Genomic DNA, 25,510 nt, shown 5'->3' with positions numbered 1-25,510 from the left:
TAGCAGACAAACTCCCCATCTCTGGTAGTTCTCGGCACACCCATAGCCAAGACATTTGTAAAATCAAAAAACATAAAAACTGCAGGTCTTCTCAGGCTTGGCCACAATGATCTGCAACAATATCTCTGTATCCATTAACAATTTAGGAAAGGATTGAATATGCACCTCTTAAAATAGACTACCACACAATGCATTTATCATCCACAAAGACTACAACACAATGCATTAATCGTCCACAAACCAGTTACCTCTCCTATTACTTGTTGACTTTAAACTTATCTTTGACCCTGTTTAACATTCTGATGCCTTTCGGGTAGGTTCACGCTTCAGCAATACCACATACAAATGTAAATAGATACATACATAGAAACACATACATACACAAATCCATGAATGCATGCATGCTTTGTTGGGTCCTTAAGACGTAGCATGGAGTGGGGACCCTCTTACATGCAAGATAGTAGTGAGTTGTTCCATAGATACAGGCATAGATCTGTGAGTGATTCACACTTTGAAATAGAATTTGTGTCATGCAAGGAAGTCCACACACAGCGCAAGCCAAGCTGGCTTTTGCAGGTAAGAGGGAATCACCTCAATGGACACAGAACATAGAGGACAGAATATTAACAGAACATACATATTCTAGAACTAAACAGCAAACTAGAATGGAAACGTGGGAAGATTTACATATAAACATTCATGTACGAGGTTACTTAACACAGCACCAAAATCTGGTAATTTTATAACCCAAGCAGATAGCTTGTGTAATCTAAGACACTATGAAATACAGTGTCAAAGGACAAGCAGTCAGATTTTCTTGTTCAGCATTCTGTACCATTTTGTAAGGTTTGTAGGACATACGAAGCAGACATCTGCCAACATGTCATGATATTCACCTCCTTCCAGTCCTGATTTCGACACTACCACACTCTTTCTCGTAAATCTGGATATATGAGGATCAAAGTGCTGTTAGCTAGTATGCCAAGTGAGGCTCAAGGTTATCTACATGAGACACGGTCAGTTGGCATCATATACCATCCACAGGGAAGCCCATGTAAAATATTATTTTGCACAAAGAGATACAACCCCCAGGCTTACCGGGACGCTCTGTTCCAGTCATTTTATTCTGAATGAAGAAGTCCACATCTGCGTCTACATCACACTCTTCCAGGCTTTTCCGGACTTCCTCATAGAGCTGCAGAAAGAAAACAGAATGTCTGTTTCATGTCTTACTTTGGGTAACCTGCACTGAAGTGACCACTTGATGATGTCCCAAGGTGGATACTTCAAAGACATCATCACTTGTCTTCCTTCTCATCACCCTAATAGTGAAGGCATAGCCTGCTAGGCCTCTTTTATACCCTGGTTGTAGGTTCAAAACGGCCACAGACTATGTTTGCAACAGGTTTTTGACATGGCTGTTGATTTGCCTAAATGGCATCGGTAGCACAAGTGACATTGCACCCCCTTTCACCTCTCAATGACATTTCAGGGTTAACAGAGTGTCAAGCAGGCCGCTACCACTCGTTACCCCTAGTTCATATTTTTAAGCTATTTTGGTGTAGATCAGGTTTCTCCAACGAGTAGCTTCTGAGCTACTGGAAGCTCCCCAGCTACTTGAGAGTAGCTCTCCTGTGTCTAGTCCAGCCTACTTCATAAGAAGCTTTTGCTTGACTGAAAATATGAACACCAAAATTGAAAAGTGTGTATTGGAGATCAAAATGCGTGTATTTTCAGAACAGATAAGCTGATTTTGAATTTCCCTGATCTATTTAAAACTGATATTTGAGTGATAAATCATATGGCTTTGGGGAGGTTTATTAATGTTATTACCTTGGTGCAGCGGCATTTAAGCTGTTGCTGTTCTGTATTATCCATGTAAAGGCATTCCAAAGCCTTTTTTTTACATTACTGCTGGATATCCTGCCTCAAGTACTCAAGTTATCACTGCTTGTAATGTTACATAGGGTGGCCACTAACGTAATCTTACCTGATGTAGCCACTGTTACAATACTAATTATATTATTAGCTCGGGATGATTTTTATTGATTGTAAGTATCTCTTATTACAGAAAAGGCTTGAGCTTCCTGGTTTAGATCTAAGCACAAATTGTCCTCGGTCAGTCACATGGCTCGCACTTAATCACTAACTCTCAGATGGTGGTGTGAGTGTAAAAAGGAATAAAGCATAAACAAATCAGGGAAAGAAGGCTTTATTTGCATATGCTATTCCATTTTTTTTGCATGCATGGTGCAAAGATTCAATGGACACCTGGCCAGTTTTTGCATGCGAATATGTCTAAGGGCCTAAATGACTCAATCACAAGAAAGTGTTAAAACGGAAGCCTCTTAATGCTGCCTTATTGCTACACAACAAACACAGCCAGGTCATAGTTCTCAAGTGATCCAGTCTCACATATGTGATTTGATACCACCCATATTTACAGTCCCATTGCAGTGTATTCTGGTGGTGATGGGCATGTTTTTCTCCCTAATGAAAAGAAGATTAAGGGCCAGATGTATAAAAAAATCCGATTTGCATTTCTTAAATAGCGAATTTTAAGAAATCGATATTTAAGAGATGCAAAATGGGATGTATGAATTTTTGCGATTCGGTAATAGCGATTTCTTAAAATTCGCAAACGATATTACCGAATCGCAAATAGTGAATGGGACTCCATTCAACCCTATGGGCCTCTAGGCCCATAGGTGTGAATGGTTTTGCATTTCCCAATTTGCGAATTCCAGTTAGGAATTTACAAATTAGGTATTGCAAACCCCAGGGTGCTGGGGGTCTAAGGCCCCCTCTGATGCACCCCAAAAATATATCTGCGGACATGTCATGCACACACATGCCTTAGGGGCATGTGTGCGCTACATGTCAATTTTGAAAATGCATTTATAATGCATTTTCAAAATTTGCACATGCTTACCACCAAACTTTAATTTGTTGTAATTGCATTTCCTAAATGCCCAATTCGCATTTAGGAAATGCTTGATACATTTGGTTTCAAATTCGCAAATAGGAGTTCTCTATTTGCGATTTCCTATTTAGAAATCGCAATTTGCGATTCTCTAAAAGGGGTCACAATTTTAAGGAATCGCTATTTTTGCGATTCCTTAAAATTGCACTGCGAATGCCTTTCATACATTGTGGAAGGCATTTCTGCATTCGCAAAAGGCCGAATTTTGCGATTCGCACTGTTTGCGAATGCAAAAACGTTTGATACATGCCCAGGTTCCAAGATGCATCATTGTGACCACAGTATATTGTATTTTGCTTGGCAACGAAAAAACTACAAAAGATGGCAAAGTGTTAGGACCAGAATTACAAAATAAAACCTAATGTTTTTGCCAGTCTGTGCTGTATTAATCAAGACAAAACACACACAAGCTTTCAGGAATAAATATTGTTATCACTGAAAATAACATTTATATTTTTGGTTGGCCCTTTCTTTTCAAGACATGGGGCCAGATGTAGCAAAGACTTTGCGGCTCGCAAACGGCGAAAATCGCCGTTTGCGAGTCGCAAATGCATCTTTGCTATGTAGAAATGCATTTTGCAAGTCGGCACCGACTCGCAAAATGCATTTCCGAGTCGCAAATAGGAAGGGGTGTTCCCTTCCCATTTGCGAGTCGCAATGGTATGCAATTCCATTTGCGACCGCGAAAGCGGTCGCAAATGAACTCGCAGTTACCATCCACTTGAAGTGGATGGTAACCCAGTCGCAAACGGGAAGGGACCCCTTCCCCTTTGTGACTGGACCTAAAAATAATTTTTCAGAGCAGGCAGTGGTCCAATGGACCACTACCTGCCCTGAAAAATACCGAAACAAAAGGTTTCGGTTTATTTTTCAAAGTGCAGCTCGTTTTCCTTTAAGGAAAACGGGTTGCACTTTGAAAAAAAAAAACTGCTTTATTTAAAAGCAGTCACGGACATGGAGGTCTGCTGTTCCCAGCAGGCCTCCATCCCCGTGAGTGCCCTGAGTCGCTATGGGGTCGCAAATTGCGACCCACCACATTAATATTAATGAGGTGGGTCTTTGCGACCCCATAGCGACTTGCAGAAGGTGTCTGAGACACCTTTCTGCATCCCAAATTGCGACTTGCAATTTGCGAGTCGCAGGGACTCGCAAATTGCAAGTCGCAATTTGGGACTTTCCTACATCTGGCCCATGGTGTGCTGAATAGTAATAGCTGAAAGTATGCTTCGCTTTCAGAGAACAATTCTACTTGCACCAAATAAAGTATTAAAGAAGAAGAACAGAACCATTTTTCAAAAGAAGGTGTTTTATATGTTTGGTTACAGACAGCTTTAGCTTGTTCACAATCACGTTCTCGTCAATACATTAGCAACCACAATAGGACGATTTTTAAAGAAAGGAGAGTAAACTTGGTGTCGGCCCCCTGCCAGCTGCTCCATTTTATGGTTTACCATCGCTTGGATGAGCTGCCTCTCAAATGCATTCCATCTCAGTAGATACATTGTGCCATTAACTTAATGTTAAGATTCTGGTGATAGGGACAATAAAGGAGTTCTTTTCCGATGAGAAAAGATGGGTGCTCTGGATGTGATAAACTTTGACAGCATAACATAACAATCGCAGCAGTGGGGAAAACGTAACTTGAACTGCCGCTGATACTGCAGTCAGATCAGATGTAGCACTGACCGAAAGGAACAGGGCTGTAAAGTCCCATTTTTTCTAACTTCACTTCATCATTCCCTAGGCCGCTCTGGAAACTCGTGAGAGACCTCCTCCTGCGCCTGGGCTTCTTTCCACTCATGCTGGTGGCTCTCCTGCTGCCAGCATGTCATGTGAAGCAGTCTTCTGCTTGTTTTTTCTTGTTTCTAAAAAGCTCGATAACGTCGCACAGTGGCACTCAGGCCCTGCTCCTCCTCCTCACCCTCCTCCAAAGACAGCTCTCCCAGCAGCCTGCTGGTCCATTCATCTTCTCCGCTTCCTCTTGAAGGGGGAGAACACAAGGCGGTCAACAGTCACACACAAGGAGAGCCAGGAGTGCAAGAGCAGGTGTGTGTATGGTGGAAGAGCAAGGGCTGCTGGTCTACTGCTTTTTAAATTAGCAAGATTCCAGCAGCATACTCGATGGCATGATCTTGTGGCATGCAGTCCTTCTAACAAAAATACATGGTCTTTTCCCTTGGTTATCACTGCAAGGGTCAATTTGCACACTAGACCCTGTGTGTGCCATACCTTAGTGCAGAGGTCTTCAAACTGGGGAGCGCCCCCCTTGGGGGGCCTCAAGTAATCGTAAGTGGGGGCAGATTATGGCCAAAAGCAACATTACACATATAACAGGCCTTTGTTTTAAGCAGAAGCGTGTTATTGCATTTTTTTAAAGGTAACAGTACTGAACTGAAATGTTTAAACAGACCTAGACATATTTAAACATTGCCATCGTTATAAAATAATTGTGAAAAATCCTGAGGGGGCGGCAATGATTTTTATTTTTGCAACAGGGGGGTGCGGCATTAATAAGTTTGGAGACCACTGCCTTAGTGCAGATAGGAACTGCATAGGCTCCACATGAGTGCTGCTGTTACAGGCACTGCACACATGTGTCTTTGCAAGTTCTCTCATAATTGTGCTGGCCTGCATTATAGTGTATTTTTTATTTCACAAGAAGTGTGGATGTCTGTTAGGTCTGCATCAAAGGTGGGTGGCATTGTTAAAATCTTGTTCCCCTTCCAATGTAGACAGTCGCACCAGCCAAAAGAGTATTTGCCATGAAAACAGAAAAACAAGCATTTTCAATGCAAAATGGCTCACATTTGCTCGCGTTGGAGCTATTTGCGTTGTAAATGCCTAACCTAACTTTTCTTGCCAGACAAATTAAAAGAAAAAAAACCACAGCGCAATCGCGCTATGTAAAATGCAGCGCGATCGCACTGAAATTGAAAATGAAAAAACGGAGCGTGATTGCGCTATGTAAACCCCAGTGCTGCGGGGAAAATTAACAGATAAAGTAGTCCAGAAACCAGGCTCAAAACATCAAGCCCCGTATGTTTCTAGTAGTTTACCGGTGCTGTGTATGCGGGCTAAACACCTGAAAAGGCATGACGTATGCATGCCTATCACAAATGAAAGCAAGCAGATTTTAAAGAGCAAGCCCAGGAACCAATGAAAGAGACTGACGTGACCTGGGCTTGGTTTGAAGCACAAAGAATAATTTATGTACAGAGTGCTTTGCGCTCGCCCATAATGACACAAAGAGCAAGGTCACCAAAAGATTATCTACGCTTTTGCCTTAATTGGCTAGTGCTGTATTTACAAGCATCTAACATGGGGATTAACATTTCTACTGATTTTTTACTACGTGCAGCCAGATAAATAATAAACACTGTCACTTCAAAATGGCGGCAACAAGTACTGTCTCCTGACAGTCTTGCTATTTCACATGAATAAGTACACTATCTCTCTCGCTCTTCAAGTTAGCTGAGCATATGAGGGATCTTTGTAAGACACCCTTTTTGAGCTTTAGTTTGAACTGTTTATAAACAGCACAGAAAGTTCGGATGCTCTCTTTCTCCAGCATTCCGTCCAGAACACCAATGTTTTGCCAATACACTTTACAGATAATCTGTGTGAGATTGGATTCCACACTGAAGGGCGCGTGTGCAGAAGGAAGCAACTGATCTCATTTTCATGAAGTGACCTTTAACATAACAACTGATGCAAGTACCATTACAAGCGGTGCTACAATTTGAAAAGATGAAACTTATTTGTGAACATATAGGCGCAGGTTGTAAAACTAGGCTTAGCACAGGGCTTGAACAGAGATCATAGTGGGCTGCCATATCACTGATGGCATCCGAATTGGTGCGAACTTCAGAAAGCTGGCAAATCAAAATGCTTTCAAATACCAAACAATTGAGAACATCAACTAGGAGAAGTTAGAACCTATTGGATTCTACTTGTTCTGAAGTACCAACAAGGTCAATAGCACAGCCGCTGAGCCTGTGAGGTGAGGTTCGAAAGGTGCATTCACGCAGCGCCTAGCAGGGTGTCAGTTTTATTAGATTTGGAGACTGCAGTCCCCCCTCCAATCCGACTCCAGAAACTCAGTTAATAATTCCAAGAAAATTGACTGTCTGTTCTAATAGTGGAACTAAACCACTCAGAGGAACCACTCAGACCATACATAGAATCTTCTAAGCTTCACAGTATGGCTGGCCAGATGTAAACCTCCAAGTCCATCCGGGAAGAACATGACCACCACCCTGCCAGTGAGAGAATATCTGCAAAATACAAAGACTGTACAAACAAAGATTAAGGTGTGAATAGAATGGGGTTATCCCTAGATCTCTAAAGAGCATATGTCTTTGACCAAACAATCTAAGCTGCTTTTGATCCTTACGGCAGTGGTTCCCAACCTTTTGACTTCTGTGGACCCCCACTTTATCATTACTGGAACCTGGGGACCCCCACTGAAACATTATTGGAATCCGGGGACCCCCCACTGAGTCATTACTTAAAGCTGGGGACCTAATCTGTTAAGATCATTTAATTTTCTCAGCAGTCACGGACCCCCTAATGAGGCTTCACGGACCCCCAGGGGTCCCCAGACCACAGGTTGGGAACCACTGCCTTACGGCATCAGATAGCTGCAGGTAATGGTACAACAAACGCCTGCAGGAGGTTTTGATGCAAGCCGAGTGGGGATGATCGACTCATATTAAAGGAGCAAATACTGTTATACAAATATTCATAAATCAGGAGTTCTAATATAGAGCCTGGGGCTACATGTACTAAGCTTTTTAGCTGCCACAACTCTGCCATTCGCTAAACCAGTGGATTTGCAACCACTAAAATGTTTTTACAAATGTACTAAACCTATTTACCTAGTCACAAAAGTATGTGTGATCCACTAAATTAGTTAGAAATGCTTTAGAAATTGCTGTTTAGGAGGGGCATGATGTGAGTGTCCCTTCCAAACAGCGATTTCCACACAGTGAATCAGCACCTTGCGTATCAATTGTTTAGCACTGTCATTCTGATTGCGACCCACTGAAAGGAGGTGGTAATCCCCTTGTTTTGTGACCTTTGGAAATTTTTCTGGGTGAGTAGAAAGTGGTTCTGAGGACTTCTGCAAACTTTAAAAGAAACAATTTTTTGTAAAGGAGCCCCGTTTCCTTGAAAAAAATACATTCACGAAAACTTTGATTAAAATTAATCACAGACATGATAGTGTGCTCACCCTAGCAAATCACAACTCCTGTCATTTTCACAATCAGAGTGAGTCGCAACTGGTGACTGACTTCATAAATAATAATGAAGTAGGTTTGATTGCAACCCACTCTGAATCGTATTTCTGTGAACCAACTTGTTCATACATAGGTTAGTTTGCAAAAAATCTTTCTGGTAACAAAAACACTGGTGGGAAATTGTGACCAGTATTTGTGAAAAGAAAGCATCTACATCTGGGCCTAGGGCTTCTGACTGAATTCTTAAATCTACAGCAACCATCACATTGTGCTACTGAAGACCTCTGGAATAATCCTTCAGTTCTATGAGCAGACAGTAATGACAGCATATTTTTCTTTTGCAAGTCTCGTGAAAGTGGTAGAAATATTAGAGTTTCTCAAACAGAGGTTGTTTCCTTCTATAATCACACATCTAAATTATTAAAGCAAATTTGATTTTTTTGGACGATAGTGCAAGGAATGGAAAAATGCCAATTAAAAGTCCTCTTCTAGTTACTGAACGCGCCACAGATACTGGTTTGAATTAGTATACAATAGAGTAAATGGTTAATATGTCTGCTGAAGAGCACTGTGTGCCACCTGTAGGCAATAGATTTGTATAGGGTGACAAGATTTTCAGAACGAAAAACCAGGACAGGAACAGACATAGAAATAGGATTAAATATACTATTAGGTATCAGGATATAGGGCCGGCTTTAGCGCTGGTGGTGCCCGGTGCAGCAATCATTTTTTAGGCGTCCCCCACCATATGACCACCTCCTTGGATTCACTCACTACCAGTATCAAGTTCCCCATAGCTCCATAGCCCCTCTCACAAACATTTAATTTGTTTTAAAGCACTAGTAAAGGCTGGCTTTAATAATCCACTCAGCTATCTACAGAAAACAGTTCTGTCCTTTCCAGCAGGCATATTAACCCTCTGCACTACTTTATATCTAGTCAAAAATGTCACTGGACAAAACTCTGATATCTCTCTCTAGCAAGAACATTAAACACAAGAGTTATCTTGGCATTTTAATCGCTTCCTGAAGTCTGGAATCACAAGGAACTTTTCAGCAGGTGCTTTTAAATCGGAAGTTATGTAAGTGATTTCTAAACACTGTGCCCCCCTGAGGTCCGCGCCCCCCCCCATCCAGATTAGCACTCGGTGCGGGCAAACCGGTCGCACCGCCTTAAAGCCAGCCCATATTTTTATTTCCAGGTTCCCTCCCCATTCTGTGAAGAGCCCCCGGTTGCATCTGCCGGGGCTTGACCTACAGGCTATACAGCCCTGATTCACACCTCATTAAGGGCCAGATGTAGCAAGCCGTTTGCATGGTGCAAACTGCAAAAAACGCAGTTTGCGCCATGCAAACGACCTCCCGCGATGCTCATTCCCAAATTGCGAGTCGGTACCGACTCGCAATTTGGGAATGCGACTCACAAATAGGAAGGGGTGTTCCCTTCCTATTTGAGACTCGCATCGCAATTCAGAGTTGCTTTGTGACCGCGAATGCGGTCGCAAACCAACTCGCAGTTACCACCAGTGTCACACTGGTGGTAAAACATTCGCAAAAGGGAAGGGGTCGCCATGGGACCCCTTCGCCTTTGTGAATGTCGACATAAATATTTTTTCAGAGCAGGCAGTGGTCCTACTCTGGAAAAAAAAAAAAAATGGTTTCGCTATTTTTTTCATTTTGCAACTCGTTTTCCTTTAAGGAAAACGGGCTGCAAAATGAAAAAAAAAAAACTGCTTTATTTAAAAAGCAGTCACAGACATGGAGGTCTGCTGACTACAGCAGGCCACCATCCCTGTGAGTGCAGGGACTCGCTATGGGGTCGCAAAATGCGACCCACCTCATGAATATTGATGAGGTGGGTCTTTGCGACCCCATAGCGAGTCGCAGAAGGTGTCTGAGATACCATTCTGCATCCGTTTTTGCGACTTGCAAATTGCAAGTTGCTCAGACTCACAATTTGCAAGTCGCAAAAAACGATTTTGCTACATCTGGCCCCTAAATCCTGCTGCGCTACTTGAATGAGGCGAGGCAAAACAGCAGGAGAGTTTCAACCAGTGAACTTCTGTCCCCAGTTTTCTAGGAGGGCCGGTTGAAATGTGAGTCTGCACAACAATGTGATCAATGTGCAGGTTCAACCGTCCCTCTTTTAAAAACTGGGTCATTTTACTGGTTTAGAGTAAAGTGTTGGGATGCTGGGGCAGACCTTAAAAAACCGGGACTATTGTTGGAGTGTGACTTTTAGAATTAATATTAACATGAAAAGCTTGCAATATAATGTGTAATGAAGCCGCGTAGAAGATATGTTAACCTAGAAGAAAAATAATGTACACGTTTGAAATGTGCCCACGGGAAGTGGCCAGCAATGTATACGATGACTAATGAAACTGACAAATAATGAATTAACAATGTACTAATGTATGATTTTGTATTAGCATTAAGAATTATGTATTAGGGTTTTGCTAAGTTAATCACTAGGCTTTAGTTAGCAAGGGTCTGGGCCTAGCTGCCTGGTCTCATACTAATTGTGTTTTTCTAACGTGCAATGTGCTGCCTTCCTGAAGGACACGAAGCTGTAGTTTTCCAGAAGTTAGAGATATGAGTGTAGCCGTAGTAAATTCTTTCTCATGGGACCCCACTTGCTCAAGGAGACATTCTTGCAAAGTGCAACAGTTTAATTCGCAACAGGTGCAAGGTCGCCTGGACTAGGAGAAGACAATGGAACTACTGACTGGAGCGACAAGTGTAACTTTTCTGACCTGACATTCCACCCGTTAAAGACGTCAATCACAGAAGCCAATCAACTGCATGAGAATGTTGTTAGGTGAAAATTCTAGTAAGGTGTGTGACGGATTATTGGACAGAGATAACGATGCACCAAATATTGCCCAATGAGATATTAGCGACTTGTTCGACAACTTTGATATAACAGCGTGACCTGAAGAGAAATCAGCCATTCTTCCTCGCCATTACGGAACCATTACTTTGCTACTCTTGAAACCATCCTTCATCACCCTTTGCCGTTCCGAGAGACTTTGGGGGTCATTCTGACCCTAGCGGTCACCGACCGCCAGGGCCAACGACCGCGGAAGCACCGCCAACAGGCTGGCGGTGCTTCCTGGGCCATTCTGACCGCGGCGCTAAAGCCGCGGTCAGAAAAGGGGAACCGGCGTTTTCCCGCCGGTTTACCCCTGGCCCAGGGAATCCTCCATGGCGGCGCTGCTTGCAGCACCGCCATGGGGATTCCGACCCCCTTCCTGCCATCCTGTTCCTGGCGGTTTTTACCGCCAGGAACAGGATGGCGGGAACGGGTGTCGTGGGGCCCCTGGGGCCCCTGCACTGCCCATGCCAGTGGCATGGGCAGTGCAGGGGCCCCCTAACAGGGCCCCACAAAGATTTTCAGTGTCTGCTTTGCAGACACTGAAAATCGCGACGGGTGCCACTGCACCCGTCGCACCCCTGCAAATCCGACGGCTCCATTCGGAGCCGGCTTCCTCTTTGCAGGGGCTTTCCCGCTGGGCCGGCGGGCGATCTTTTGGAGATCGCCCAGCGGGAAAGTCAGAATGACCGCCGCGGTCATTTGACCGCGGTGCGGTCTTTTGGCGGTCTCTGGCGCCGCCCGCCGGGTCGGAATGACCCCCTTTGTCTTTGGCAGTCTTATACCTTGAACCATCCCCACTTTATTCCTTGTCCGATATGCACTTCTCCTCCTTATGAGGGAAGAGCCTTTTCTTACTATGCTCTACTGAGACTTACCTGTCTATCCTGGCTGATGGCGAATCGACTGAGGTCCTGAGGACGAAGACTGACCCTGCTTGCTGACTCATTCAGATGGGTAACTATCTGATGATAAATTGTATTTGTCTGTTTGCCTTTTCTTTCTAGGTACCAAATGCTCTTTTGATAGAGACCATAGTTAGATGTTTTCCAAATTCATGTTACTAAATTGTTTTGCATGAAGCCCAACATGCTGATGCTAATTCGAGGTTAGTTAAGGAGTTCACTAATATCGGATGCAAATAGACAAATGACTGAATTCTTGCTTTGTTGAATAATGTAATATTGATGCTCTGCTAAAGTTGACTCATGTTAATGTAGTGTTTTGTTCTAATGTTCATGACCTATGCTTTGATAAAGTCTTACTCGAGTTGCCAAGTTATAGTGGTATTGATGTGCTTATTGATATTGCGACTAATAAATATGATACTAGAGTGCAACTAATAGGGAATAAATATCCTAACTCTTACTAGATTTGTGTGGTTATTCATGGCTGAAAAGTCATGGTGTTTCATTCTTATTAAATGTTATTGATTAGTTTGATTGATTAGTTATTGTGAGATGAGGTTATTGATCTATTGATTGCAATGCTAAACAGATATCTTGTTCAGAGAAGTCCCCAAACGTGGTCAAAAGGGTCAAAAGATTCATCGGCCTAAAAGTTTCTCCTTGTAAGATAAATTATCAAGGTTGTGACACGTTATCACTATCCGGCTGACTTCTGGTCACCCTAGAATTGTATCCTTATTTCATAGTTGGTTAATTTTAAATTACTTTTCAAGCCAGATTTGTTTTCGTTCTACAACTTCAGGCCAAAACCCTGAAGTTCCACCTACGGGCTGTGATAACAAAAGGTACCTCCTGGTAGTGGGTTTATCTGGAAGGATCTATAAAGCACTTAAAACCCAAGGACCAATGGAGCAAGGGGTTCCCAGCTTATATTTTTCCCCAAATCCTGAAAAAGGCAAAATAGACACCTGCAAAACTAGATGGTGAGTATTTGAACAAAAAGTCTCATGCTAAGCATGCTCTTCCTCATGATGACATGGCAGGGCCTCCTAATACTTGAAGCATCCCTGGCCACTGGAACAGAAAACTGCCCTGACATACATCGCTTTAGGTTTAGACCCCACCCCCAAGGGATATTTCGTACGGCAGACTTGGGAATGGTCTAGATTGATATAGCAGTTGGTGAGGGGCTGTATCTGAGTCATTTGTATCTGCTGCAAACTAGTAGTCGCTCGAAAATACTGGCTAAAAACAGAAGTTTAGATATCTGCTTTACTGCCGAGGAAGTTTGCTTAAAGGGCGAATCCGTACAGCTGACGTACCGTTTTTTATTAAAAAAAAAAAAATACACGAGAACTGATGCTGAGGAAATAAAGTGACTCGAGCAACAGCGATCTTTAGCTGTGGGGCACATTAATTACGTGGTGCTGTGTTAACAGCCTGTGCATGCCAGAAGTGACGCTTAATGGGACATGGTTGCCCCCCAGTCATATATATTTTAGTATTTTTATTTGCTCTATGTTTGATAAGATGTAATTTATTGCCCATCCTCTAATTGACGGTATTGAGGCACTTTATCAGACATTACTTTTCACTCATTTTTGCAATAAGAACCTATCGATTATTTGGTAATAACAGTTTCACAATAATTTTTAATGCACGTTCGTTATTTATTACCTGCACGGTAAAATGGATTCTATTGCTCCTTCTGCAGTTGAAGTGCTCCAGGCCCTTAATGGATGCCCATTTCGCAGTTTTAATACTGGGCTCAGAATTTTTGCTTGAAATACTCTAAAGTGTTTGCATTTTCTCCGCCATGTAGGACGTATTTTATTATTTGTTATGATATAAATGGCCCTTTTGTACTGCAGTATAGCTTAGTTTGTCAGCCGTTGCATGTACCTTACGAATTAGTTTAGTAGTTGTGCATTTTATGATTGGTCATTCGCTGTACGTTCTTACAAGCTGGTTTTATCTTTGCAATCATTTTAATTCATTTTACAATTACATTTTACTTACTGACCTTGCGCAATCTGCATGTCACAAGTTTCTATCTTGTTAAAATATTTCCATTGGCTATACACCCACTGAAAACATCTGCATGTTACCAACAAAGAATACATTTGAATCCTTGCATGAGTTATTGCAATCTTTAGATTTTTTTTAAGTTGTGTAAAATGGGTGCTATTAAGTTGGATAGTAGGTGATTCCTTTTACAATTAATTCCTCTTACGTCCGGTAAACAATTTGGTTTGTATTGAATTCCATATAAATAGTCATTATTCGTAGAATTACACACAGACCACAAATGGTAGGACACATGAATCGGTAGTGTGGGCTTCAGTCAGCACAAACAGAAAATGCACAGCACAGGGAGCTGTAGTACAGGCTTCCCACACACACAGGTAGAAAGGAGCAGCAGTGTATACTTCAGAGATATATACTGCAGGAACGTTGAGGAGGTGTGCTTCATACCTCATGTACAGAACAGGATACTGCATGTCAAATTTTCCATGCTGAAAAGAGCAAGCAGCAATGCAAAACCCCACACACACAGTATAAGTACCAAATATACCTCAACGTGCCAGCTGCTCTCAGAAGACAGCGAACATCCTTCTATAGTTGCAGTCCACTCACCCCTAAATGCTCCCATTCATTAATCCATTTTCTTATAGCATTTCTATAGTGCACTGAATTGCTTCCCGACATGGATAGCAAGCTACACCGTGTGAAGTATGTGGTTGGGAGGGTTTTGTTTTTGTTTTGAACCTATTTTGAGACATGCAGTTTATCATTTTAATAATAACTACCCTGCTCAGCCAATGGGGCAGTGGAATGCTGTATGCTAGTTCACCGAAAACAGAGATAATCAGAGAAGGCCCAATAATTCATGAGGTGATATGTGCCAAGCAGAAATACTGTAGAAAAACCTTTTGTGGAGCACAGCCAGCAGATCTCCTACTCATGATATGGTCTTGTCCGTCCCTATCCACATATTGGCGTGATGTGCTGCAAAGTCGTAATAGAACCTCGGAATGGGATGTACAGCTAGAGATCCGATCGTTGGTGATGGTGTTGCACACTTCGCCGCAAAGAAACATTTAAACAGTATTTTTCTCCTCCTTGGGCTGATACTGGCCAACAGACGCATAGCCATTGTTTGGCCAAGCCATCAAGCATGACTGAAAGATGCAGTGGAATGGGCAAATGCAGAGGAAGTGCGAATGCGTCATGTTAGAAGAGATGAACAATTGGAGGAGGACTTACAAGCCTGGTTAGCTATGCTGTCCGACCTGCAGGAGGTGGGAGATTCCCACCACTGGGGAGGGTGACGCTTGACCAATTGCTCGAACACCAAGAGGGCCGGGGAGAACTGTGAATGGCCCGAGTCTCTTTAGCCAGTGTGTTATGTGGGTAGATGTCCAACAAGGCTCCTTATCAAATCCAGAGAGGCAATCAATGTGCAACCAGACCTAATGGGGGGGCGGGGAGAGAGTTTATATGTTTGTCATGGCCTTCCGGGAAAATAAAAAGTTGTCATGGGTTTTTCTTCCTTCAATCTTTTTTAGATATTCTCTGGCAAGAAACTAGGTAATTGTTCTTTTAAGATGCAGCAGTGTTTTTTGTATCTTCTGTGAAATGCAATTCGTCTTCAGCCCAGACTCATCACCGGTAGATGAAAAGTCTACTACGCTGTTTCTCTTTCATTGTACTCCAGTGCTAAATGTGTTGTAAGAAGAAAAATGAGTCCTGCAGGATGCACTTCTTCTCATGTTTAGATATCTGTGATGTAATGTTTATTTGCTAAAGTTTATTTGAAAAAAAGAGATGCTGTAGAATAATCAAAAGAGCAAGAATAGGAGTTGGTGACATAAGCAGTAGCCATGCTTCAATTTGTTTTTTTTTTAAAGGCAGGGACTCTATCTACTCTGAATAGACAGTGCATACCCCATGAAAGAGGAAGCAAGTGGAAAAGCAATACGGGCTGGCAAAAGAAGAAGAAACTTCATGAACTGTAAAAGTCTCAAATTTTTCCTCCTCAGGCTAGGCTGAAGGGAAGTAAAATGTTGACAGGGGTCCATGCCCCAAGCCTCTCTAAATCTCTAGAAGGATCTCAAAGGTGGATAAGGATGCACCCTGTCACAGCCATTTCCACTGCACCAGGTCACTTATAAGTCACCCATATACCAGGTCTTCCAACCCTGAAGGCTGGGTGCAGAGTACCTGTGTGTGGGCACCCCTGCACTAGCAGAGGTGCCCCCACGTCATCCAGGACCATTTTCTCAGACTTTGTGAGTGCGGGGACGTCATTTCACACGTGCACTGGTCATATGTCACTACCTATGTACAGCTTCACAATGGTAACTCCGAATATGGCCATGTTTGGTATCAAACATGTTGGAATCATACCCCAAGGCTTTTGCAAGCATTGGTTGTATGATTCCATGCACTCTGGGGGCTCCTTAGAGGGCCCCCAATACTGCTATTACAGCCTTCTGAGGTTTTCCAGGCAGCGCCAGCTTCTGCCACCTCACAGACAGGTTTTGGCCCTCCTGATGCTTGTGCAGCTGAAGCCCAGGAAGGCAGAACAAAGCATTTCCTTTGGGAGAGGGGTGTTGCACCCTCTCCCTTTGGAAATAGGTGTTACAAGCATGGGAGGGGTAGCCTCCCAGAGCCTCTGGAAATGCTTTGAAGGGCACAAATGGTGCCCTCCTTGCATAATCCAGTCTACACCAGTTCAGGGACCCCCAGTCCCTGCTCTGGCACGAAACTGGACAAAGGAAATGGGAGTGACCACTCCCTTGTCCATCACTACCCCAGGAGTGGTGCTCAGAGCTCCTCCTGAGTGTCCCTGGGTATTGCCATCTTGGATTCCAAGTTGCCAGGGCACTCTGGAAGCATCTGAGTGGCCAGTGCCAGCAGGTGACGTCAGAGTCCTCCCTTGATAGGTGCTTACCTGTGTAGCTGACCAATCCCCCTTTCACAGCTATTTAGGGCCTCTCCTCTGGGTGTTTCCTCAGATTCGGATTGCAAGACTCCAGCAGGAATCCTCTGCATCCTTCACTTCACCTTCTACTGGCAAAACTGCATCTGGACCCTCCAGGAACTCTACAAACTGCAACAAAGAAGCAAAGACAACTTCTGCAACATTGTATCTTTAGCTCCTGCCAGCAACTGCAACTGTTTTCAGGTCATGCATCCTCAGAGGATTGCCTGTCTTCAGCCTGCACCAGAAGAACGATGGAATCTCCCTTGAAGTGAAGAAGTCACTTCCCTGCTTCAGCTGGCACCCCTCTGCAGTGACGACCGGTGGCTTGGGTCCCCTCTCCTGAAGAAGTGCGTGGATCCAGCAACACAGGTGGTGGACTGAAGTGTTCCTGACAGTCCTGAAGTCCAGCTGTCCAACTTTGATGGAGGTAAGAGCTTACCTTCCCATGCAAGACAGTACCCCGTGCACCGCATGTTTTGCAGTTACCAAGGCATGTTGGCATCCTTAAAACAAAGTTCTTTGTGCACTGTGCAGCTCCTGCCCCCAGTACTCCTGCCTGCTACGCACAGCCTCCTGCGTGGTTCTCCGGTGGCGTAGGATCCCTTTGTGTAGTGCTGCGTGGGCCTCCTTTTGCACCTTTTTGTACCCGTGCTGTGGGACTCCTGTGTGTGCTGCCTAGTCTTCTAAGGGCTCTCTGAGTTGCTGAGAGCCCCCTCTTTCTCCATTTTCCACTAACTGCGAGCTTTGCATGTGCCAAGGCTCGTTGGCAGAATCCAGCGATGCAAATCAGACTGCAATCATCCATCCGGCGTGGGACATCATCTGCACCAACCAGGAACCCGCACCTCCATCCAGGTTAGCAAGGGCTCCTGTTCTCCTTGGACCCTTCAGTGCTTCTTGTACTTGGTCCTCTTCTTCCACAGATCTTCAGGTCCAGGAGGCCATCGCTGGTGTCTTGCAGTCTCTTCTGGTTCTTGCAAAATCTTCTATCACATGTTTTTGTGTGTTCTAGGAAAGTTACTGTGATTTACTCCTGCTTTCTTGGGCTCTCGGATGGGTTCTATTACTTACCTTTGGTGTTTTCTTACACTCCCAGTGCCCCTCTACACACTACACTTGCCTAAGTGGGAAACCGACTTTCGCATTCCACTATTTTAGTACATGGTTTGTGTCCCCCCAGACCCATTTCTAACTATTGTGATTTTCACTAATTGCACTGTTTTCTAACTGTTTTTACAGCTATTTCTGCATTCCAGTGTATATACTGTGTATATTACTTACCTTCTAAGGGAGTATAGTCTCTAAGGTATTTTTGGCATTTGTGTCACCAAAATAAAGTACCTTTATTTTTGTAACACTGAGTATTTTCTTTCATGTGTGCGAGTACTGTGTGACTACAGTGGTATTGCATGAACTTTGAATGTCTCCTAGTTAGGCTTTGGCTGGTCATCCACACTACCCCTAGAGAGCCTGGCTTCTAGACACCGACTACATTTCACTAATAAGGGATAACCTGGCCCTGGTATAAGGTGTAAGTACCTTGGGTACCCACTGCAAACCAGGCCAGCCTCCTACACACACAAACTACCTTTATTAAGATTAGAGGATGAAAGTATGCCAAGCCCTGCCAGCCATGAAAAATCACACTATTACATACAACTTTGAGGGTTTTTGCAGTGTTTAAACTAAAATCTACCACTTTAGGTAGTGGGATGTAGTGTACCAACACACCAAAAAAGCAGTAATCAGAGAAGGCAAAGTAATCAATATTGGGACACGCACCAGGCAGATATGCTGATAAAAGAGTTAAAGGATACCAAAAGGGAAAGAATGAGAATTGATTACATAAGCAGTAGTAAAGGACCATTTAATTTAATTTACTTACTTATTTGTTTTAAAAGGCAGGAATTCTGCTTGTTGCTGAATAAATACACCCTATGAAGGAAGAAGCAAGTGGAAGAACAATCCAGGCTGGGAATCGGAACAGAAATATCCCAAACTTTGAAAGGTCCAAATGCCATCCACCTCAGCTAGGCCACAAGTAGCAATAATTTTTTGGAAAGGTTTCATGCCCTGAGCCCGTCCCAAGCTCTCGAAGGTTCTCAAAGGCAGACAAGCACCAGTCAAGCAAGCCCTATTTGGGTTGTTGTTCAGACCCCACCCAGACTGGCACCCTCCACATGCCAGGAAGAGAGACTAGCGGCCTGATTAAGATTTCAGCAGATTGGAGGATATCCCGTCCGCTGAAATATAAGTCCCATAGAAAATATTGGGATTTATATTTCGATGGACGGGATATCCGTCACCGTTGTGAGGCAGTGACCTGACTGCCGGAATCTAAATCAGGCCCTAAGTGCTTAATAGTTTGCATCACTAATAGCATAAATCGACCTGTTTTGTGTTAATCCTGCAGTCTGCACTCCTCCAGTCACTCAGCCACCTCCACCCACTCGCATAACCACTGTATTCAGTATCTTCGAATCTCTCTTAGAGCAGCTGTGCCAGGCCTGTGTCTGTGACGCTTCTTGACACCGCCTATAGATGGCGTGCTCTTCTTGGCGGCCTTAGTGGGAATCTGTAGCCTTGGAGTTTTTCCGTCACTAGACTTAAGGGCCGTCTGCTTGATTCAAGCCATTTTTAATTTAATTTATATCTCAATGCAATGGTGCAGCTCTGTTAAGCTGTGTTCTGCCAAACAGTCCCGGGCACTGTTTCTATATCTCCTGCATCTCTTGTATTCATTGACGTATTCATCCAGACAACTTCACGCAAACACAAGCACTTTCAGTAATAAAAAAGCCCAAACATTAGCTATTACATATTCCAATGCTTACTTGTTTTTTTATTCTTATTATTAAACGATACCTGCATGGCTAACTATTCTAGATTCCAGTTGTCCCGAATATATAGTTTCCCACCTATCTTGTTCATTCAAACTTAAATTCACTTCTAGAAATTCACCACAAGGTGTCAGCAACGGCACACATGCCGTTAGACATCTTCTCTGGTACATAACAAAATCTATTACTTTTGCAAGCACCGGAAGCCATAGTTGTAGCGTTAGTAATGATCGATAGATTTATAAGACCTTATGTACACGATTAAGAGACGATCAGGCATCTCTACGCACAAATACATAGGCAATAAAACCAGGCTTATGGACTTAATCACAAAAAGATGCAGCGACACAGACACGTCCAGTTAAAGACAATTGTATACACGTGTGTTTCAATATATGTAGAATAATCTATGCAACACTAACTACAATGCAATCTACACGTAATGACACTATCAGTTGTCATTTTCTACAGACAACTTAACTCCTAAGAAACTGGTGGAGGAAGAGGAAAGAGAATAGTCTTCCAGAGTAAAGTAAGGCTGCGCAACTCGATGCCTTGCTATATACTCTGCTTTGAGAAGGCGTTCCATGGGTGGAACGTGGCTGTTCCCACTCATCCACCCATGGATTTTGGAATATTCCCAGATTTACTAAGACTGGTAAACCTGGAATGCGTCAAAATGCTACACCTTAACAAAAGAGGCGTACCATGGAGAAATATGTTTATTTCTCCTTGTTATTTCCTCTAAGAGGAAAATGCCTTGGAGGATTGTTTTTGTGCAGGAAGGTGTCACTTCCTGCACAAAACAATCCTGCCTGTCAAGCAGGACCCTTGCACCATTGAACAAAGGTGCCTGTGTTGGTGTGGGGCAGTCACAACTGCACCAGAGCACAGAGAGAGCAGGAAAGCACAACATATTAGTGAATATGGCACATTCCTGGCAACTCCAATTGTTGCAGCGTATCAAGTTGTCTTGCTGTGTTGCATTGCGCCAAATATTATTAAATCTGGCCTTAAGTGTCTGACTTTTATATGATAGGGAGCATATTTACTAAGGGCTTGCACTGCCCTTGCATGGCGCAAATTTTCACAAGGCAACACAAGTCCTTAAAAGGTATTTACTAAGCAATGCAAAGGCACTTTGAATGGCTGTGTGTGGTGTAGTAAATTGAAAGGTACTCAAGACAGTGCATAGAATTGCTTTGCGTTAACTTGCAGTAGGGAGGTGTTCCTTGGGTGGAGTGTGGGCGCTCCCAAACATTCACCCATGGTTTTTGACACAATTGCAGATTTACTAAAGACAGTAAGTCCATGATTGCACCAAAATCCTGCACTTCCCTCACTGAGGCAAAACAAGGATAAATATATTTACTTCTTCTTGTTCCTTCCTCTTTCTATGTGTGCTGAATTCTGCAGCATGCAAAAAAAGAGGAAAGTGCCTCAAAGGATTATTTTTGCACAGGAAGGAATGCCTTCTTGCACAAAAACAATCCTGACCGTAACGCAGGCACCCATGCAGCATGGCGCTACGGTGCTTGCCTTGGCGCTAGGCTGCCACAAGTGTGCCAGTGCTAGAAGACAGAATAGATATGGTGCATTTCTGCTGTCTCCTTTTCACGCAACACAACTAAGCACAGCAAGTTGTCTTGTTGCGTTGCGTTCTGTGAAACATTGGTAAATATACCCTTAGGTCTCACTTTTTACAAGAAGGTCTTGGCCAGTCTCAGTGGCAACATTGACATCAGTGGACACACTGGGCACCACCATTGCTCCTGTTAAAACATTACCTGTTGCTGCAGCTCCCTAATATTATATTTGTGCATTTTAGTTCTGCCTGGTCCTTTAAGGGAACAAATAATAGTGTTTGTACAAAAAAGTCATCCTGACATTTCAAAAACAAAGGAAAGGGTGAGGCAAATGAAGTGGTAGTCAGGGATGGATATTCAGGCTGAAAGATCCGTGAGGGAGTGTGTAGAATGCTTGAAGTGTAACAAAGTGCTGAAACTGAAGAGCAGAATAATGAAATGAAGATTTATATAGGGTGGCTTATCACCCCTGAAGGTCTCAAGGCGGTGTTCATGGGCACAGGGACATTAAGGGGGTCATTATGACCCTGGCAGTCGGTGTAAATGTGGCAGTAGTACCGCCAACAGGCTGGCGGTACATACCACCACATTATGACATTGGAGGGTTGGCTGAAGCCAACCTCCCAATGTATCACACCGACCGTCATGGCGGTTGCAGCCGCCGGGCTGGAGATAACAACCTCCAACCCAGCGGCCGCTACTGTACCGCCAGCAGCATTTTAACCCTGCCTACCGCCATGGTTTTCATGGTGTTCGTAACGCCACGAAAACCATGGTGGTAGGCCCTACCAGTGACAGGGAATTCCTTCCCTGTCACAGGTAGGAGAACCATCCACCCCCCATTACACTCCCCCGATGCCTCCCCTCCATCCAAGCCCCCCCTTCTGAAATCCCCCATGCACGCACACTCGCAGGCACACACCACACATTCACACACTCACTCACACAGGCGCACACGCATTCATACACGCATGCATCCATTCATTCACGCACGCATCCGTACACACATTCATACTGGCACGCAGACACGCATTCACATTACCATTCATACACACATTCTCACACATGCACACACACGCACGCACGCAAACAACACTACACACATTTGTATACATGCACACACTCACACATTCATGCACCCTCCCACACATACAACACCATCCACCCCCCTCCCCTGCGGGAAACCTGACTTACCTGCATCCAGGGGGGTCTTCTGGCAGAGGACTGGACGGGCCACCAGCAGAACACCGGCAGGCCTTATTATCTGACATAATACGGCTGGTGGCGGTCTACTGGTGTGGCACTGCTGGTGGTAGCAGCGCCGCCTTAACACCGTCCGCCAGTATGACCACAGCGGGATTTCCGCCCTTCTTGTTGCGGAAATCCAGCTGTGGTCATATTTTGGCTGACAGATGTTAGCCGCGGCGACGGTCTTTTGGCAGCTGTCACCGTGGCAGTAGGTGGCACTTACCACCAATGCTATAATGTGGGCCTAAGTGATTTATCCAGAATCGCAGGACGTTGCACTAACACCGAAGCTCGAAGCCAGATCTCCAGCTCCTGAGGCAGTCACTCTGACGGCTGCGCTACATCCTCTACAACCTATGGTTCTGTGGAAGTTACCCAAAAAACGAGCCTTTGAAAGAAGTGGTCATTGGCAGCTTAGATCCCATCCTCATTGCCAATGTAAAGAAGTAGGTTCACTTATCTGATAAACATGGGGCGGTTTATTTTGTGATACATCTTAACACCTCAGCCTCATTGCTTCATCTCAAACTTGTGCTCAATTCAAATCATCACATTCCTCACACAGAATGATGCCTCTCAACATTCTCAGCGCTTGTGGAACCTTATGTCCTGCAGGTTCCACTAAACAGTGTGAGCACTGAATTTAACATTAATAATTTTACAATGTATTTTGGTTTAACATATAAAATGTATTAGCATTGAAAAATAATGTGTGACTCATAGGGGGTCATTCCAACCCTGGCGGTCGGTGTTAAAGCTGCGGCCAACCCGCCAACAGGCAGGCGGTAAATAAAATGGAATTCTGACCCTGGCGGGAACCGCTAACACAGGCCGCCACTTTAACACTCCGACCGCCACGGCGGGACAAACAAACAGTGCGGCGGTCACCGCCAACAGACAGGCGGCAGACAATGTACCGCCCACACTATCACGACCCACCAATCCGCCACCTTTTCCGGGGCGGGAGCCCCGCCGATAAAAACACGGCGGAAACAGACTACGAACGGGAAAACGCTCACCTATACACACTCCACGAGGAATCTGGACAGCATGGAACCCGAATTAAACATCCTACCAGCCATTGTCTTCCTGCTCCTCTACCAGGAGCACGAACGCCGGCGCAGAAGACAACGTGAGCACTGCACCTACGACACAGGGGAGGGGGGAGGAGAAAAGGTTACGGGAACACACATACGCGACACCCTCACCCCCCAAATCCCTACACACCAATGCAGAGCAACAAGTCAGAGTGACACCCCCCAAACCCCACGGAATAATGGAAAGACAAAATAAAATGATCATTAAAATTGAAGTATATTATAGCATATTTGAAGTTAAGTGAAATATGAAATATATAAAATAAATATATTACAACATGAACAATATATACATAGTCCAAAAGTCCGGCACATATTGGCTACATTCCATCGTTCGTGGGCCAATGTGCATAAACACATGGGCAAAGCCCACACACGAGACCCGATTCCATTGGAGAGAACACTGCTGGGGCATCAGATAATAAAACCACAGGCACCTCAGGGGGAAGGGAAGGGGGGGCACCTCAGCCACATGAGTCCACAACGCCAGATCCAGACGCCAGATCCACGAGGGGCCTCCATGCCCACTGTACCATCCTGGGGAGTGCAAAGCCACAGTCTCTCAAGTCTCTACAGTGGGTGGATTGCCCACTGTACCATCCTGGGGAGTGCGAAGCCACAGTCTCTCAAGTCTCTACAGTGGGTGGATTGCCCACTGTACCATCCTGGGGAGTGCAAAGCCACAGTCTCTCAAGTCTATACAGTGGGTGGATTGCCCACTGTACCATCCTGGGGAGTGCAAAGCCACAGTCCATCAGGTGGATTACAGACTCCACTGGTTATGGAGGAGGCATGTTGGCCAGAGTGCTTCGTGAAGCCCTGCCCGACACAGATCTGGCCCTGCCAATGGGCCAGCGGTGCTTGAGATGAAGGGCACAGCGGAGCAGTTCAGAGACGGCGGTGCCCAGCGGAGCGGTGCTTGACAGGAAGGGCCCAGCGGAGCAGTGAATGACAGGAAGGGCCCAGCGGAGCGGTGCTTGACAGGAAGGGCCCAGCGGAGCAGTGCTTGACAGGAAGGGCCCAGCGGAGCGGTGCTTGACAGGAAGGGCCCAGCGGACCAGTTCAGAGACGGCGGTGCCCAGTGGAGCGGTGCTTGACAGGAAGGGCCCAGCGGAGCGGTGAATGACAGGAAGGGCCCAGCGGAGCGGTGCTTGACAGGAAGGGCACGGTGCATCTCATGGCGGGGCCCTGTTCAGCGGTGCTTGTCACGGCGGGGCCCTGTTCAGCGGTGCTTCTCACGGCGGGGCCCTGTTCAGCGGTGCTTCTCACGGCGGGGCCCTGTCCAGCGGTGCTTGTCACGGCAGGGCCCTGTTCAGCGGTGCTTGTCACGGCGGGGCCCTGTTCAGCGGTTCTTGTCACGGCGGGGCCCTGTTCAGCGGTTCTTCTCACGGCGGGGCCCTGTTCAGCGGTGCTTGTCACGGCGGGGCCCTGTTCAGCGGTGCTTGTCACGGCGGGCCCTGTTCAGCGGTGCTTCTCACGGCGGGGCCCTGTTCAGCGGTGCTTGTCTTGTGTTCCTAGGGATCCAGATCTGGCCAATAATTCCCGCTCAGTCGCCATCTGACCTTTCGCTTGCGGGGCCCTCCTGTGCTGGAGTCCTGGGCCCGTGGGTGTCCTCCGTCACACCCCAAATGGGGCTGGTGGGGCCCTCCTGGGCAGCTCGCCTGCTACCGGACTTGTCCGCCCTGCTGCCCTTGCCCTCCTTCGCCGAATCTCTGTGGCCCTTGCCTCCCTTTGTGGATGTGCC

General features: G+C 45.1%; 1 protein-coding gene across 2 annotated transcripts in view; it reads right to left on the bottom strand.

The window, feature by feature from the left end:
• Positions 1-25,510, bottom strand: part of PSTPIP1 (proline-serine-threonine phosphatase interacting protein 1) — a 484,932-nt gene that overhangs the window by 88,886 nt on the left and 370,536 nt on the right. For both annotated transcript variants that reach the window (XM_069222343.1, XM_069222342.1), the window contains exon 11: positions 1,099-1,195. In XM_069222343.1, the coding sequence (XP_069078444.1) occupies positions 1,099-1,195 (97 nt within the window). The remainder of the gene's footprint in view (positions 1-1,098; positions 1,196-25,510) is intronic.

This window comes from Pleurodeles waltl, chromosome 3_1, assembly GCF_031143425.1.
Source record: "Pleurodeles waltl isolate 20211129_DDA chromosome 3_1, aPleWal1.hap1.20221129, whole genome shotgun sequence".
NCBI classification, from domain to species: Eukaryota; Metazoa; Chordata; class Amphibia; order Caudata; family Salamandridae; genus Pleurodeles; species Pleurodeles waltl.
The sequence above is the reverse complement of the archived record's forward strand: the minus strand, read 5'-3'. Positions and strand labels throughout refer to the sequence as shown.